The 17500-nt window shown below is 35.0% G+C and overlaps 1 protein-coding gene across 6 annotated transcripts in view; it reads left to right on the forward strand.

The window, feature by feature from the left end:
• KDM6A (lysine (K)-specific demethylase 6A) overlaps positions 1–17500 on the forward strand; it is a 136087-nt gene that overhangs the window by 74758 nt on the left and 43829 nt on the right. For 2 of the 6 annotated variants that reach the window (XM_008573616.1, XM_008573620.1), the window contains 9 exons: positions 2128–2221; positions 4680–4806; positions 10119–10217; positions 10360–10579; positions 11140–11274; positions 11722–11877; positions 12448–12543; positions 13499–13600; positions 14392–14787. In XM_008573616.1, the coding sequence (XP_008571838.1) occupies positions 2128–2221; positions 4680–4806; positions 10119–10217; positions 10360–10579; positions 11140–11274; positions 11722–11877; positions 12448–12543; positions 13499–13600; positions 14392–14787 (1425 nt within the window). The remainder of the gene's footprint in view (positions 1–2127; positions 2222–4679; positions 4807–10118; positions 10218–10359; positions 10580–11139; positions 11275–11721; positions 11878–12447; positions 12544–13498; positions 13601–14391; positions 14788–17500) is intronic. The other 4 variants (XM_008573619.1, XM_008573621.1, XM_008573618.1 and 1 more) reach the window with 3 other exon arrangements.

Raw genomic sequence — 17500 nt, forward strand, 5'->3', positions numbered from 1 at the left:
CCCCCCCCCCCCCGACTCCCTGGATACTACAAACAGTACCATTTAGAACATTACCTGTAGGAAGGATTCTTCAGCATATATATATACCCCAAGAGTGAGACTGCTGGATTGTAGCATATTTGTATGCTTAATTTCATGGGTAAATCCCTTTCCAGCAGGACATGAGTCTTCTCCTTTACTTATATCTTCACAATACTTGGAATTACCCAACTTTCTTAATGTTTGCCAGTCTGAAGGTATATTATTTAAACTTGCATGTTCTGATTTCTAGAGAAATCTTTTTTTTTTTTTTTTAACTTTTTATGTGTTGGGTTTTATGTCCATTGCCTATTTTTCTGCCTATGCTTTTTGAGTCAGATCTTTACTCTTCTTTATGATATATGCCGTTTTAGCCAGGTCCATTAAATTCTTTCCCATCTCAAGGAAATCTCCTCCTACACTTTTTTCTTTTAGCCTTATGCATTTACCTTTCACATTTAGGTCTTCAGTGCAGTTAGTGTTTTTTCATATGTCGTTTAAGGTAGAAATCCAACTTCATGTTTCATATGGTGCAACCATTTTTTCAAGTATGTCATTGTTTTTATTACTGGTGCTTGGGGGTATGTTTTAACGTTTGTTGAGATAATTCCACAAGGTGGTCTTCCTAAAATATAAAATATAAACCTGATCATATTACCTGAAATCATTCAGTGGTTCTCCATTGTCTTAGGATTCAGTCCTTAGTCTTTAAATGGTTTAGGAAGGTCTTTGTGAAATAGTCTCTGATTATCTCTGCATTGTCCTGCCCTGCCAGCTTGTACTCTAAACTTAATATGTGCTCATTCTTCCTCTGGGAGGTATCACACTGTTACCATACACAATACAATATGTTTTGTTTGTTTTTCTGTCTGTATTCTTCACTACACTGTAGTCCCAATAGTTCCTGTTATGTATTAGGTGTTCAACAAATATTTACCAATTGAAGGAATTGAATAACTTGGGCTTTCAGTAATAACTTTTTAAAACTAGATTAATGTTTTGGGGGGAACTAGTCTAGCTGATGAATAAAAGTTTATTTAATAACTACTGAAATTCTCAATGGACAGTTCTCTAAAACCTTCCCTATGTTGACATAGTGTGTTTACATGCATAGCTCCTTAATTGTTTCCATAGCTCTTTACCTATCTCTTTCGATCCTTAGAACAACCCTGCAGATAGAAAGTTTGGGCATTACCTCTTTTACATCAATAGTTTCAGTGATTTGCCTGAGGTTCATACAGCTAGTTTTGAATTTCTACCTACCCGCTTTTGAAAAAAATTTGTTTGCTTAGACATTATGTAACAGTAGTGATGTGAATAAAAGCCACTTCAATCCATTGTTCTGCCAAGTGTGTTTTAAGGGTAATATTTATGAGGTTTTCTTTTATTGACTTTTTCCTTGTCTTTTGGAGGAGTCATCTTAAGCTTTATGGTTGTAGCAATAATGGGGTTCAGTCATATTAGTACTTTTGAGGAGAGAACTATGGGTAAATGGTTTCATTTAGAGATTTGTCCATGGAACCTTAAATATTACATACATTGTTAGACTAAGGAAGTTTTGATATATTTAAAATCATATGTATTATAAATATTTTCATAGGATATCTTATATACCAGAACTCTATCTTTAAAACTTAGATTTTAACTACTTTTGCACTTTAGATTTTGTTTTACAGCATTTTTGGCATGTTCTCTATTGTTTATTGAGTTGCTTGGGAACTTGGTATTTCTAGGCAGATAGATTATGTGCTTGGAAGTACAGTACTTCTCTGGTTTCATTAATGTTATTAAATAAAGTTGAGATCATTTATGCTATTAAATTTGAAATGATTTTCTCTTTATTGTGATTTGGCAAATTCTTAAAAAGTCTTATTTTAATGATACTTCATTATAGTGAATGTTAGTTTTACTGGTACTCTAGAACTATGGCCTATTACTCAAAGCTGTCTAGTGTTAAACATTCAGTAAATGGAATCTGCACTTTTTTTCTTTCAGTTGGTTTTAAAAAATATGCTAAAGCATCAGTATTGTGTAATTCTTAATATATGAGGTAGTTTCTTAAAGCTTGTATTTTATTTTTTTCTAAATCTCTCTTTTTCTGCTCTTTAGAGGAAGTATCATTCTGCAAAGGAAGCTTATGAACAACTTTTGCAGACAGAAAACCTTTCTGCACAAGTAAAAGCAACTGTCTTACAGCAGTTAGGTATGTAGTAGTATATGTTTAATGTATTATAAGTGCTTCTCTTTATGTTTTCTACATGCCAGGGATGCTTATGTATTCTATTCCTTTTCCTTACTTTGCTCAGAGTTGATAAAATTAATCTGAACCCAACATGTTTCTACCTTCTGCCAAACCCTGTCCATCTAACAGTCTGTCTCAGTATAATCCTTTAGTGCAGCTGGTCCTTTTAAATTCTCAAAATTATCCCTAATATTTAACCTATGGGCAAGGGGGATTGAATAAAAGTTTATTTAATAACTACTGAAATTCTCAATGGACAGTTCTCTAAAACCTTCCCTATGTTGACATAGTGTGTTTACATGCATAGCTCCTTAATTGGTTCCATAGCTCTTTACCTTTGTGCCAGATATATGCTTAGCACTCAATGAAGTTATTTGCCTAAGTCACTTAAGTTATTTGCCTAAGCTCACCAAGGTTGGTGAGCTTGCTTTCATAGCTTTACCGATAATAACTATTAAAATATTTTATCCAAAATTGTAGAGCATCTAACACTATAGTTTCTGTAAACATGCAAATCTATTCTAATGTTGAACATGAGGGAATCTAGCCACTTGGATGTCATGTGTTGCTGTCACTGAGAAGGTAGTGAAGGAGTTATTCAGTCATGTTTCTTGTCCGTATTTGGGTTTTCTCAGTTTTACTTATTTGTTTTTGGTCTGGGCAAATCATTTATTCTTAATTTTTAACCAACATTGTAGTAATGTGAATGTTTTAATAATGTAACTTTTTTATATTAAAGTCATATAAGCTTAGAGTTTATTATCTATCTTTATGATATTAATATGCATCATATGATGAGTTATACAAAATAAACACATTGCCTTCATATAAAACATTTGTTTTTAGTTTTGTTTTTAAAAATTTTATCCATCAGAATTTTGAGTTGTCTATACTTATTAGAATTATGAAAGTATCAAAATATTTATTTTTATTGAATCATAGATAAAATTTGAGTCATGTGAATTTGCATCTTTAAAACAAGTTTATTAGTGCAGTAAAAAAAGGGTTCTAATTCTTTAAAAAAGGCTGGCGGGTTAGCTCAGCTGATAGAACGTGGTGCTGACAACACCAAGGTCAAAGGTTCGGATCCCTGTACTGGCCAGCCACCAAAAAAAGAGTGTGATGCCTTTAGAATAAAAAGCTTACTCATTCAGCTAATATTTGAATATGAACTGGTTTTTTATCCACACAACTTATAATTAAGTATTTATGCATTTTAGCTTCACTGAAGAGTGTGTCAATAGCAAATATGTATATACCTTTTAAATTTAAAAAATAGATTGAAATAATTTTAGTTTTAGCTATGTCTGAATCATAAATCATCTGTCCTCTTTGGCAATGGCTTATCATATTTCAGAGTGTATAAGTAAACTTTTCATGGTTTTGAATAGAAAAATACTTTCCCTAATCAAATCTAATTTATGCCTACATCAATCCTTCCTACTTGCTATCATTGCTGCTGAAGCAGCTTTTTTTAGAGTCTGCTATCTAGGTCCTGCTCTTACTAGTCATAGCTGGACAGATATGGGAAGAACAGATGAATAAATGTGTGGTTGACTTACACGTCCATAAAGCATGGCAACTGAATCTCTTTAAAATATCTTTTGGAGCACAGCAAATATAATAAATGTCTAAAAGGGGTTCTTATTTGTTATATATACTGTGGACTGTACACAAAGAACAGAGCTAATTTTATACAGTTGAATTGATCCACAATTGAAATATGATTCTCTGTCAAGTTAAATAAGATTATTCCTGTGTGTCTTAAAGGTTTAGGATATACTATTCTATGATGCGATCTTTTGATTGGTTACATCGCCATCTAGTTCTAAATTTATTAAATAAACATTTGTGGTATTCGCACCATTTGAATATACTTATAGCCTTGGGTTTTTTTGAAATTGTCAAATGCTTTATAGTTTTATTTTATATAGGATGTGAATATATATGTAGCCAATGCCAATGAGGTAGGGTTGTGTGTATGTGTTTTAATCTCAACTATCATATTTATTCCTTGGAAATAAACATTGGATTTAATAGAGTGGCTTGGGGATTTTTAAAATGCATATGTATTTTTACAGGGAGCAGTAAGTAAGACTTAACGTCTTTATAACAGTTTCACAGATTGGAGCTTTTTCAAGTATCAAAATTAGACAGGAGGATCTATGGTTTGAAATCTACTAAGGTTGTCATTGTTTAAAATTGTTTTAATTTCTCTTCAATAAAAGGTTTTTGTACCTTTGACAGTACCTTAGTGTGAGAAACAGGCTTTTTCTTATAGCTAGAATTGGCAGTCCTAAATTTTGGAGTGCATACTCCAAACTAAATTAATAAGTTGACTGAAAAGAGTATTTTTGTTTGTTTTCTGCTTGTGATTCTTAAAAGTGCGAGGTACAATAAAGTTACTCATTTACTATAGGTTGGATGCATCACACTGTGGATCTCCTGGGAGATAAAGCCACCAAGGAAAGCTATGCTATTCAGTATCTCCAAAAGTCCTTGGAAGCAGATCCTAATTCTGGCCAGTCCTGGTATTTCCTTGGAAGGTGAGATTTATCAGACATTTATGTTTTGCTTTTGTCTATTCCAAGTAAGAGATTTGAATTACAGTCTAAAATGTTATTTTACATTTATAACCTGAATAGTGTATTTTCTCTCTTAAATACATTGTAGTGAAGATTTCAGGAAGTTAAACAGTAAAAGAAAGCTTCTAAATGTGGTGGTTTTCTCATAGTATAGTCTGATCTAGCAGGACATTTCTTATTTTGGTTATTGGGTTTTCATTTGACTTGAATTATTGCTAGTTTTTAAAAAGTCTTGTCAGATAGTAATTTTTCAGTGAAATATTTAAATGCCTTTTCTTTTGGTTTCTAGTATTTCCTCTGTATTCATGTTTAACAGAATTGAGAATTAATTTCTCATCTGCCTGATGACTACTAGTAGCCAATGGAACCTTGTTTATAATTTTGGTTAATACTACTTGCTTTACAATGGACATATTTGATTAATAGTAGATCTCAAATCACAGTTCTACTTGGAATCTCAAAGCGAGAAAGTGTATACATTATTATTGGATTTGTTGGAAAGGAGAAGTGACATATAATTAAAATAGTAAAAATAGTCTTCTGCAAGTCTGTAAGCTTTTCTCCATACTTTTCACACATCGACTGTCTAAATTATGCTTAGTGATTATCTGAAATATACCTTATGTATATGTATCTGATATATTATATTTTTGGACCATCATCAGATTGTGTTTTGGGTTCCTAATCAGTTTTAGCTTTCATGGTATAGTGGAAAGATCAATGTGCTAGGAGCCAAGAGACTTGGATTTAAGTTCTGGTTCAGCTCCTATTTGTGGAATCATGGATGGTACAGTTTAACCTCTTCAGGCTTCAATTTTCTTTTAACCTGTTAAATAAAAGTATTGGATTAGATCAGTGGTTCTCAATGGGATCTATTTTGCCCCCCCTTTGGGGACATTTCACAATGTCTGGAGACATTTTGGTTATCACACCTGTGTGGAGTGCTACTGGCATCTTGAGGGTAGAGGCCGGGGATACTGCTGAATATTCTACAATACACAGGACAGCCCTCTGCAACAAAAAATTACCTGGCTCCAAATGTCAATAATGCTGCAGTTGAGAAACCCTGGATTAGATTATGTTAAGTACCTTCCTACTCTGAAGGTTTCAGTTTTATGATTTCTTTTGAAATTATCCTATTTTGTTTTAATTTTAAGTTTTGTTTGTTTTTTACATAGGAATATTTTATTTTGCGTAAACCCGCTATATAACCAAATTAAGTTTTAGTTGTATGGCTTCATTTTTCATTTAAATTTAGGAAAGTATGCTTGTATGAGAGAGAATAATATTAAGATGTTTCCTTCTTTAAAAAATATTTGATTACTTATTAATAATGTATAATAAGAGTTGACTATAGAAAGATAGCTATTTGGGGCAGAGATTTTTTAAATCCTTCCTCCAGGTTTGTAAAATAGTCTACTTTGGATTGCTCCTAAATGAAGCACGAGGGTCTAAACTTTGTGTTTCTCTTCTACGGGAGCAGAAACTAGATCTTACCTTTTATGTTTTTGCTTGTCAAAGTGGCTATTCAGTAAATGAAATAAAGTAACCAAACTCCATTTGCTTAGGAGCTAGCAGCATTACTACTGTTAGTATTGTGGAGTGTGAGGCTTCATACAGCGACTCTAAAGGATGCCTGGTACTGGAAAGTAGGGGGTGCCTAGTCATTGCCTCTAGTTTTCAGGTTTATATATGAAAATTTATTTTAACATAGATTAAAAGGAATGTATACTGGACAGTATTTTCCTTTTACCTAAGACAAAGATTAGTAGTTTAATACACTATAATAGTGTGGATATCTTCTTAGTATAAGTTTTTTCTTTTGTCCTTTTTGAGACCGGCCGCACCGTGCTCAGCCAGTGAGCGCTGTGAGCACACCGGTCATCCCTATATAGGATCTGAACCTGCGGCGGGAACGCTCCTGCGCTCCCAGCGCCGCACTCTCCCGAGTGCGCCACGGGCTCGGCCCGTTAGTATAAGTTTTTAATTTAAATTCTAGTTATGTAAAAATATATAATGAACTATGTCTAAAATTACTATTTTAGTAATGCTGTAAATTTCAGCTTCAGTGAGCAGTATCCCATACAAGTTTTCTTCCAGTTAACCGATTTTATATTTTAAACCGTTGAGATGCTTTTAGTTTAATCTTTTTGGGTAAATGTTTCCAAAAGTACAATACCCTTTCTTGACTTCTCAAATAAGGAATATTTATCATGATTTAACTCGTTTTGGGGTTCAGGATTATCTTTTAGACATTCATTATTTTTCATCTGTAATAATATAATTTTTTTTTTTTTGTCTTTTGTCTTTTTCCGTGTCCGGCAACGGATCGCAACCCTCAGTGTTGCCCCCGTACCGGACCGGGGACCGGCAACGGGATTGCAACCCTCGGCGTTGCTCCCGCGCCTCGCTCAGCCAGTGAGCAGGAACCGGTCCGCACGTGGGATCCGAACCCTCGCTGTATGTGGGATCCGAACCCTCGGCGGGAGCGCCGCCGCGCTTCCCAAGCGGCGCACTATCCAGTGCGCCACCGGGCTGGCCCCTGTAATAATATAATTTTGGGCCTGTTTCAGACTTTCTTTAATGTTTACTTTTCTTGCCCGCTTTCATTGCCTTCTAATGTATTGCTTCTAATCTGTTTTATTGTGAGAAAAATTTTATAAGTAAATTTTAGAAGTTATTAAAGCTCCAAATGAAGACCTCAAATGTCAGTAAGAGACTTTGGGATTTGATGACCCTAATACTTCTGAGATTTTTTTTTATTCCTTACCTCTACATTCAGGTGTGTGTTGAAGATTGAATGTGCTAGTCATTTGGCATGTGTATATTCAAGTGAAATTGTAATGTGATATTCTATTATACTAGCACCAGTTATTGACTGTTTTCAGAGAACTACAGAATGTTAGAGCTGGGAGGCACCAGGGAGGTTACCTAGTTCATCCTGTAAACCCTGTCATTTTACAGATGTGGAAAGTGGGTTTAGAAGAGTAAAATGTTTTGCCTAAGGTTACACAGATAATTAGAGTCAGAGCCGGGACTAGATCCTGAGTTTACCCAGGGCTTTTTTTAATTACACAAGGCTGTCTCAGCAGAACCTAGTTAAATTTTATTAGAGGAAAAGTGGTTGGTGGTTGGACTAGGACATCTGTATTTGGGCACATTGGTTTCCTACTTTGACTTTGTAGGAATAGAATGTGAAAACATTGGGGAAGTACTGCTTATTTCTCCCAGCAGTTAAGCAAATTATGTCTATAAATCTGAGATTTGGCTTTGATTTAATAACAAAACAAAAGGAGCATGTTTTCTACTATCTGTTAGGTATTCCCTTTCCTTCTGGTGTCTGTCCCTGTTTGGCATTGTTGCTGACCTCTTCTCATGAATTCTCCCTTCATAGAACAGTTTATAGATGCTTTCTGAAACTGCTTTCTCTTTCTCCATCACTGACATTTCTTATGTCACTTAATCTACAAGATTAGTGATTCCTTAGGCTTATTTTTACCTCTCCCTTGTAGGTATCCTGTGTTCTTATAGTCTCTCTTTCATGTGGATGAATTCCAAGTCTAGATTTCTACACTAAAAGGTATCTTAAACTCCAGGACTACACCTTCTATTCCTTACCTAACATTTCCCATTTTAATGTCCCCACCTCATGTCAAAATCAGCATATTTCAAACCACATTCATCATGATCTTTCTCAAAACAGCTCCTTCTCCTTTTACTTTTGCCAAAAATATCAGTATCGACATTTTTTCCTTATATAATCAGGCTTAAAATTAACTAAGTTTTAATCTTCCACCCCTCACTCCAGTGAACATCTAACCAATTAATCACGAAGTCTTTATTAGTCCAGTAAGTGAAGCCGTCCTCTTTTTTACTGTCCATGACTTATTTTGCTTTCAGTCTATTCTGTACATTGTTAACAAATTAATATTCCTATAAAGTGCTTTCTTCATGCCATTCCCCTTGTTAGAAAAACAAACTTCAGGGTATTTAAAATTTTCTACTATTTTTGTATCTCTGCTTTCATATGTATACATTAGGTTTTGCTAATACTTGTTCACATCCAATTTGAAATGCCTTCTCTAATCTTCTCTGCCGAAATCAGTGGTTCCCAGACTTTTAGATTACATGAATCAGTAAAATTTTAAAGAATAATTATGAGGATCAAAACACAGTGTTGGGGGAAATAAAGGCATTTCACTTTTTTTTTTTTGCTGTTTATTCTCAGCCAGTGTTATTCCAAAGTGAGTAAATTACTGTACAAATATTAGTTTATTGGAAAAACTATGTATGTATGTTTATGTTGCTGTCTATTTTGTTTGCTTGGCAAAATTGCCATATACTGGCTGGCAATTGGGAATCACTGATCTAAATAATTTATATCTGCACATATTCAGATCCCTTACGATTTTTTGCCTTTCCTAAATCCTGTAGTTGCTTTCTGTCCTAAATTTTCAGACCAGTTATTGTCTGTGCTAGCCATTTGATATGGGATTATGACATTTATAATGTGTCTTCAGTCCTCAAATAAATTGTAAACTCCTTGAAGATAGGGACTGGGTTTTTGTTTAGGTTTATTTTCTTTTTCCTTTAGTGCCAAGCACTAAGAAATAATTTCTGTATTTATAATGTCAGCCACTGTGTGTGTATCTATTGGATATATCTGCATTAAGAAAACGGCAGGTCCTTGAATCTTTAATCTTACCTTGCTACCTTTACTAGTAATGAAATATTGCACTTTACCCAATTTTATACTATTTTTGATACGTAGAGATTAACTATGTCTTAACGTTTGCATTTTTTATGGATTAAAGAATTATTGCCTCACTTATTTGGGAAAGGAGAATCGAAATTTCATTCAGCAAGTCTTACCAACATACACTGTTTTTGCTTGTTTTTAACTCTGTATTCTGACTGTATATGAAGTTAGAGGTCGAGCTATATAAGTAGAGTGGGGAGAGTGTGTGTGTGTTCAACTCTCAATATTATAATACTGAAGTGATATGTCCTCTAATTATTTTAATAGAGTTCATTAATGCAGCATGATGTAGCACCGATAAGACAGACTATAATATAGTTTATTGAAGGGCTAATTATAATGTGTATTATGATTATGATGTATATACACATAAATATATTAGCTTATTAAAGTTTTTAAAAATTTCTTTTGATATATAATTCATCCTTTCAGCAAATAAATTTAATTAGTTTCAGTATTAATGGAATTTTCTTGTTTTTTTTTTTTTTTTTTTTTAACCCCCCTTTCTTCTCAGGTGCTATTCAAGTATTGGGAAAGTTCAGGATGCCTTTATATCTTATAGGCAGTCTATTGATAAATCAGAAGCAAGTGCAGATACATGGTGTTCAATAGGGTAAGACTTTGTATAAAAATAATGGTAATTGATGTACAAAGTTCGTTGCATCACATATAATATATTTTGTGGTTTAAATCGTGTTATTAAACTAAGCAGTTCTTTTTGGTTGACTTATTTTTTTCTTAATTTCTCTCTATAGTGTGCTATATCAACAGCAAAATCAGCCTATGGATGCTTTACAGGCCTATATTTGTGCTGTACAATTGGACCATGGCCATGCTGCAGCCTGGATGGACCTAGGCACTCTCTATGAATCCTGCAACCAACCTCAGGATGCCATTAAATGCTATTTAAATGCAACTAGAAGCAAAAGTTGTAGTAATACCTCTGCACTTGCAGCACGAATTAAGTATTTACAGGTAAAATTTTTTAAGTAGCAGTTTTTTAAAGCCACGTATTTCCCCAAGACACTCAGGCAGGAGGAGGGTGGCTGGAAAGTTTGTCTAGTTGTGTTTTGATGTCTATAATCTGTTTCCATATTTTGTAAACATATCATAGCTTGTAATATTATTTTACTTTTCATTTTAAGTAAGATATGCAATATTTTAAAAGATGCTCTTTTGCACATTTACTCTGTTGATGCATATTAATTTACATAATTTTTTTCTATGTACTGTCTACATTTTTAAGTTGTCATAGCATTTTAGAGAAAAGAACACAAACACTGTCTTTCACTCTTGCTTGGAGTTTCATGAGAAGACAGCTATGAGAACTCTGAAAACAGAGCTCAGCTTTGTTTTGATTCTCACAAAGGTTTATATTCCGGTTACCCTCTTTATACATAGTGTCTTTCTAAAGCCCCAGATTTAGAATATTTTCTTTTAAAAACAATTAGCTATACCATTTAGGAAGATTTAGTGGACTTGCTCTTACTCAAGTAGGCTTGTGTTAAATTTGCTTTTTACATAATTTTTCCTAGGCTCAGTTGTGTAACCTTCCACAAGGTAGTCTACAGAATAAAACTAAATTACTTCCTAGTATTGAGGAGGCGTGGAGCCTACCAATCCCCGCAGAGCTTACCTCCAGGCAGGGTGCCATGAACACAGCACAGCAGGTGAGAAGTTGGGTTATGTTCTGCAGGTACCCAGCTTTAAGGGTTCTTTTCAATCTGTAGTGGTCAAGCTTATTTTACTAAGCACAGGAGGCTTTTATTAATGAAAAGCCTTTTGATTTAATTACAAAGGGAATCTAGATCAAAATAAAACTCCCTCTGATATGGGAAGAAATTTTGGGGTACCAACTTATAACCTTTGTGCATATTCATGATTTTGAAGGAGATTTCTTAAAATAATGCTGCAATGGTTTAATTTTTAAAGCAAGTTTTTAAAAGGAAGGTACACATTCTTCCATTGATAATTCATTTGATTTTGATTTTCAATAATTGCAATCAGCGATGTCCACATAGCTTTGAAAAGTATGCAGCTTGTAAAGTTATATAATTTGAAGGAATGAATTAAGAATATATAGAACCCTATTTTTGTCTTCCTTCTGTGATTCATAGGCATGTAAACCTCATCATCCAAATACTGAACCTGTATTAGGCCTCAGTCAAACACCAATTTCACAGCAATCCTTGCCACTACACACGATTCCTTCTAGCCAAGTAGATGACCTGTCCAGTCCTGCCAAGAGGAAAAGAACATCTAGTCCAACAAAGGTATATGTTTTAGAGAAATAGAAAATCCCAGTTAACAAAGAACCTCCAACTGCCATGGAATTGTGCAGTTTGAACATATCCTGTTCTTTATTTAAAATCTGTGGACATCAAAGAGTGAAAGGTTTGCGTTTTTCCATCCCAAACACTTAGTATCATATTAAATATAGAAAGTAGGGATAAACTTGCATTCATCAAATCATTTTATTCATCTCCCTGCTGTTAAGATCTCAGTACACTTCTCATCATCACTTTTTACTGACATTGAAGTAAATTTAATGTTGGATGTAGTAGACAGTGTGGTATTTAGGCTAGCTGTTTGGGTCATGGTATAGGGGTGGGCCTTTATGGGTGGCTTATTAAAAAATCAGTTTTATTTTTAGTTTGTGGTTTTCAAGTTTAATATGCATGTAAAATTATTTTTAAAAGAATTTAATGTTATAACATCTTTTTTATATGTAAATTGTCCAATTCATAGTTATTTGGCCTCTATTAGTCATTATTGTTAACTCTATGGATTTGACCAAATATTCTTTATTTTATTTTATTTTTTTTTGTACCAATTTTCCTCAGAATACTTCTGATAATTGGAGTGGTGGCCATGCTGTGTCACATCCTCCAGTACAGCAACAAGCTCATTCATGGTGTTTGACACCACAGAAATTACAGGTACGTAAGATATCCTTTTGGCAGATTGCTTTTTCTATTAAAAAGGAGTAGAGGTAGTAAGCTTTAAGTTCTCTAAGTTTTAATTCTTAAAGTTGAATGTCAGTAAACTCAATTAATATGTGCCTAAGTAAAATGAGCCCACATTTACCAGAGTAATGTAGATAATTCATTCTTGTTTTTCACTTATTTTGGTTTCTTTCTTTTTTAAAAAAGGGTAATACATGCACATGGTTCAAACTACATAAAGTATGAATATAGGGTAGATAGGGCAAAGTCTCCTTCCAACTCCTGCTCCTACCCACTCAGTTCTCCTCCTAACAGACAACTGGTGTTACTAGTTTCTTTTCTGTCTTTCCAGAGATATGTTGTGCATATACAAGCACATATGCACCCCCCCCATATATTATAGTTTTCTCCTTTTTTACACAAATTGTAGAATGCTACCTATGCTTTTAACAGTGTATTTTACAACATGTCCATGTCACTGTCTAAAGAGCTTACTTGTTCTTTTATGATTACACCTTATTTCTTTATATAGATGTCCCACCTTTATTTAAGCAGAATCACTAATTTTGGGCATTCAGGGTTGTCTTCAGACTTTTCCTATCCCAAACAGCGCTGCTTTGAGTATACTTGTCATAATATATTTTTAAGCTTGAAAAGCTTTCTCTGTGAATACTGAAAAATATTGTATTAATGAGTAAAATTTTATGTCATGTATCTTACAGAGCACATTATAGTAAACCTTGTTCAGATGAATACTTAGTTCTTTCTTAAGTTTCTTAAGCTTTTTAAAGGACTGCATTTTGGGCTTGATGACTGTTGGTCAGAAATCAGTATTGGATCAGAGAGTGGTTCTGAGTTTATGTAGTCATTTCAGGTAACGGTTGTTTCGAATAGTGAGCTTGTTTCTTAGACATGTCTTTGACTGAATTCTCCTTTTTTCTTCTTCTAGCACTTGGAACAGCTTCGCGCAAATAGGAATAATTTAAATCCAGCACAGAAACTGATGCTGGAACAGCTGGAAAGTCAGTTTGTCTTAATGCAACAACACCAAGTATGTATAGCATTTTTCCCCCTAAAATTTGTTGGCATTTTCAGTATTTTTATTGACTGTAATATCATGTTAGAGCACATTCATACCCACTTCTACTTTCTACTAGTATTTGATGGAATTTAGTAATCTGTGCTTCCTAAAGTGCTGGTAATGGAGAGAGATTTTTAGAAAACAGCAGCTATAAATTTAATTTTGAACCAAACACTTTGTAGTTTATTATTTACTTACATGGTATTTCATATGTATTCTAAGGGTTTATTTATATTATTTAGTATGTAACAAGCTATCCTAAACTGAGGTGAGGTTTTTAGGGCTTATTTAGTTTGGAGGATCTGGCATAAATGTAATGGGATGAAATTTTGATTGAAAAAAAGACCTATAGATTCCTGTGTCATTTTCCATAATTTTCAGCTGCTTTCTTTTTTTTTGTCATTACTAATGGGGTGTTTCTTTAAAATGAAGCAGATTTTTGCTTTTCTGAGGAAGCTTATCTAAAAATGAACAAACCCGCTTGGGAGCGCGGCGGCGCTCCCGCCGAGGGTTCGGATCCCATATAGAGACCGGTCCGCTCACTGGTTGAGCGTGGTGCGGGCGTGACATCGAGGGTTGCGATCCCGTTACCGGTCACAAAAAAAGACAAAAAAAGGAAAAAAAAAAAAAATGAACAAACACAATTTCTTGTTTTTAAAGTGTGTATTTTGCAACCTAGAGAAATTAAATGTTAAAAAAATCAGATATTCCTAATTATACATCTTCACATTCTGATTTTCCTTTTCATTTGTTTTTTGAAGATGAGACAAACAGGAGTTGCACAGGTACGATCTACTGGAATTCCTAATGGGCCAACAGCTGACTCATCACTGCCTACAAACTCCATCTCTGGCCAGCAGCCACAGCTTGCTCTGACCAGAGTGCCTAGCGTCTCTCAGCCTGGAGTCCGCCCAGCCTGCCCTGGGCAGCCTTTGGCCAACGGACCCTTTTCTGCAGGCCATGTTCCCTGTAGCACATCAAGAACGCTGGGAAGTACAGACACTATTTTGATAGGCAATAATCACATAACAGGAAGTGGAAGTAATGGAAACGTGCCTTACCTGCAGCGAAACGCACTCACTCTACCTCATAACCGCACAAACCTGACCAGCAGCGCAGAGGAGCCGTGGAAAAACCAACTATCTAACTCCACTCAGGTAATGAGGACTGGCTGCCTTATTGACGTCTCATATACTAATTTGTTTTTATTTGGTTTTGTACATTTAGAGAAGAAAAGTTTGAGGAACTGGTTTTATAAAAATTCTGTATTCTACAATGTTATTACTAAATTGTGATTCAGTATATATGTATATGAGTGTATTTCCTTTTCCTTTGTAAAATTTCTACAGATACAGATAATCTGGCAAATTTACAAAGGAAGAAGAGAAAAGATTATATAATTCCACAAAACCCACTGTTAATTTACAGTGGCATCATAAACACATTTATGTAATGTTGCCTAGTTCCATTTTTGCTTATATTGCCTATTTAGGATCAAGTCCTATGCTAGGTGTTAGGTATTCACTCTAGTGGGAGAAAAAAGAACAGTAAAGAAGCATTTACCATAAACGACTATGATGTGTGACTTTGGGAAAGTGCTATCAGAGTATCTAGGAGGGGACATAACCAAGATGTTCGAGTCTCAAGAAATTAGGGAATTTGGGAGGGGAGAGTGCTGGTGAAGTGTGCCTGGAGGATAGATTATGAAGAGGAGAGGGTAAAATATGAGGCTGAAGGAGTTAAGAGGAGGTTAAATTTGTCTTGAACGCAAAGTGGAGCCATTAAAGTTTTTGAAACAGAGTAATGGATTTCATGAACATTATTTTTAGCAAAGAAATGGACCATAATTTACTCAATTGTTGCACTGTTCTAGATATTTAATTTCTAAGTTTTTACTTCTGAATATTTATGTGCATAGTTTTCCCCATGTTTTGGATTAAATATGGGAACTCTGAAGTGGAACCGAAGGGCCAAAGTATAAGCTTAAAAAAAAAAAAGTTCACAGTACATATTGCCAAATTGCTTGTGCTTTTATTAATCTACTAATTTCTTAAATATTTGTTATTGCTGCTTAGTCTTATATTACTAGTAAAACGGAAGAAGTTTTTTTCCTAAGACTTTTATGTTTATTCTTGAAGTGCTATTCCTGGTGGGACCATCTGCTGTTCTAGAGGGATTAGTAGTTTTATTCACTCTTAAAGCAATGTTGAGCACCTACTAGGTCCATGTCCTATTTGAGGCTCTGGGGATACATCAGCAAAGAACACACAAATTTCTTACTTGGTATAGGTAAACAGACAATAAACAAATAAGGAATACATATAGAATGTTAGATGATGGTGTGATTAGTGCTGTGGAAAAAAATATATTAGAAAAGGGAGCTGCAGAGTACTGGAGGTTGTGGTAGGGCAGTTGCAGTTATAAATTGGAAGGTTAGGGAAGGCTTCACTGAAAGATGACATTTGAATTCCCTGAAAGAGTTACAGGAGTGAGCCTTGAAAATATCTGTGATAAGAGTGCTTCAGGTCTAGGGAGCATCAAGGAGCAGTGGACCCTAAGGCCAGGAGTGTGCTGTACCTATATGAAGAAAATCAAGATGGTAAGCATGGCTGAACAGGGCAAGCAAGGGGTAAGAAAAGAGGTAGATATGGTCCAGCTGGAAACAGGCTGGCTAAATTGTGTTCAGCCTTGTAAGGATATTGGATTTTATTCTGAGTTCAGTGGGAAACTGTAGGGGGATTTTGAATGGAGGAGTGATATGATCTGACTTAATTTTTAACTGGGTTCTCTTTGGTACTCAGTGGATAGACTAAAAGAGGCAAAAGTAGAAATGATGTGACCAATTTGGAGATTACACCTGTAATCCAGGTTAAGAGATGGTGGTGGCTCCTAGAGTGGCAACAGTAGACAGCAGTCAGCTTCAAGGTATATTTGGAAGGTTTAACCAACAGGATTAGCTGGAAGAGTGGGGTTTGAGAAAGAGGGCTGACCAGCTAGGAGGATGGATGAGACTAGATGGGATCACAAAGGAGTGAGAGCAGGATGAGAAAAGAAGAGAACTCAATATGAGCCTTGGAGCATTCCAGTGTAATAGGCCAAGAAATTGAATAACTAGCAGAGAAGAATAGAAGAGGAGTATTGACCTGTGAGGTAGTAGGAGATCCATGAGAATGTGAGTGATTCCCTGGAAGCCAAATGAAGAAAGTCTTTCAAGGAGGAGGGCCTGATCAAAGTGTATATCAAATAATGCTCGTAGGTCAAGTAAGGTGAGGACAACCTGAGGTATTTGGTGACATAGCTGGGGTTGGGAACCTACAGGGTACAGCTGAAATCCACCCCATGACCTGTGTTTTTTACAGCCAATGAGCTAAGAATGATTTCTGCATTTTTAAAGGGTTGTTTTTTTTTTAAAAAAGTGTGACACTGTATGACCCACAAAGCCTAAAGTATTTGCTATCTGACCCTTTACAGAAAGATTTGCCAACCTTTGGATAAGGACAATTTCAGTGCATTTTGGGGGCAAAAGCCTAATTGTAGTTGGCTTCAAGATAAAATGGGAGGAGAAAAGCTGGCAGAAGCAAGTATAGGTAATTCTGTAACGGGCATTTATATAGTCATGTGGGCTACACACTGCACAATGCCAGGGGTGCCATTTCTGTATACTGCAACATAGAAGAGAAAGAAAGCGATAGGGTGTAGCTGAAGGGGAAGTAGGATTAAGAGTTGTTTTTGGTTTTTGTTTTTTTAAACTTATAATGAGAAAAGTAACAGTGAAAGCTATTGGGAAAGATTCAATAGAGGGAGAAGTTGACAAAGGAGGAAGAAGGGAGAATTGTTAGAGTAGGTGAGAGGATGGAATTTGGGGGGTTC

This window comes from Galeopterus variegatus, unplaced genomic scaffold, assembly GCF_000696425.1.
Source record: "Galeopterus variegatus unplaced genomic scaffold, G_variegatus-3.0.2 Scaffold941, whole genome shotgun sequence".
NCBI classification, from domain to species: domain Eukaryota; kingdom Metazoa; phylum Chordata; class Mammalia; order Dermoptera; family Cynocephalidae; genus Galeopterus; species Galeopterus variegatus.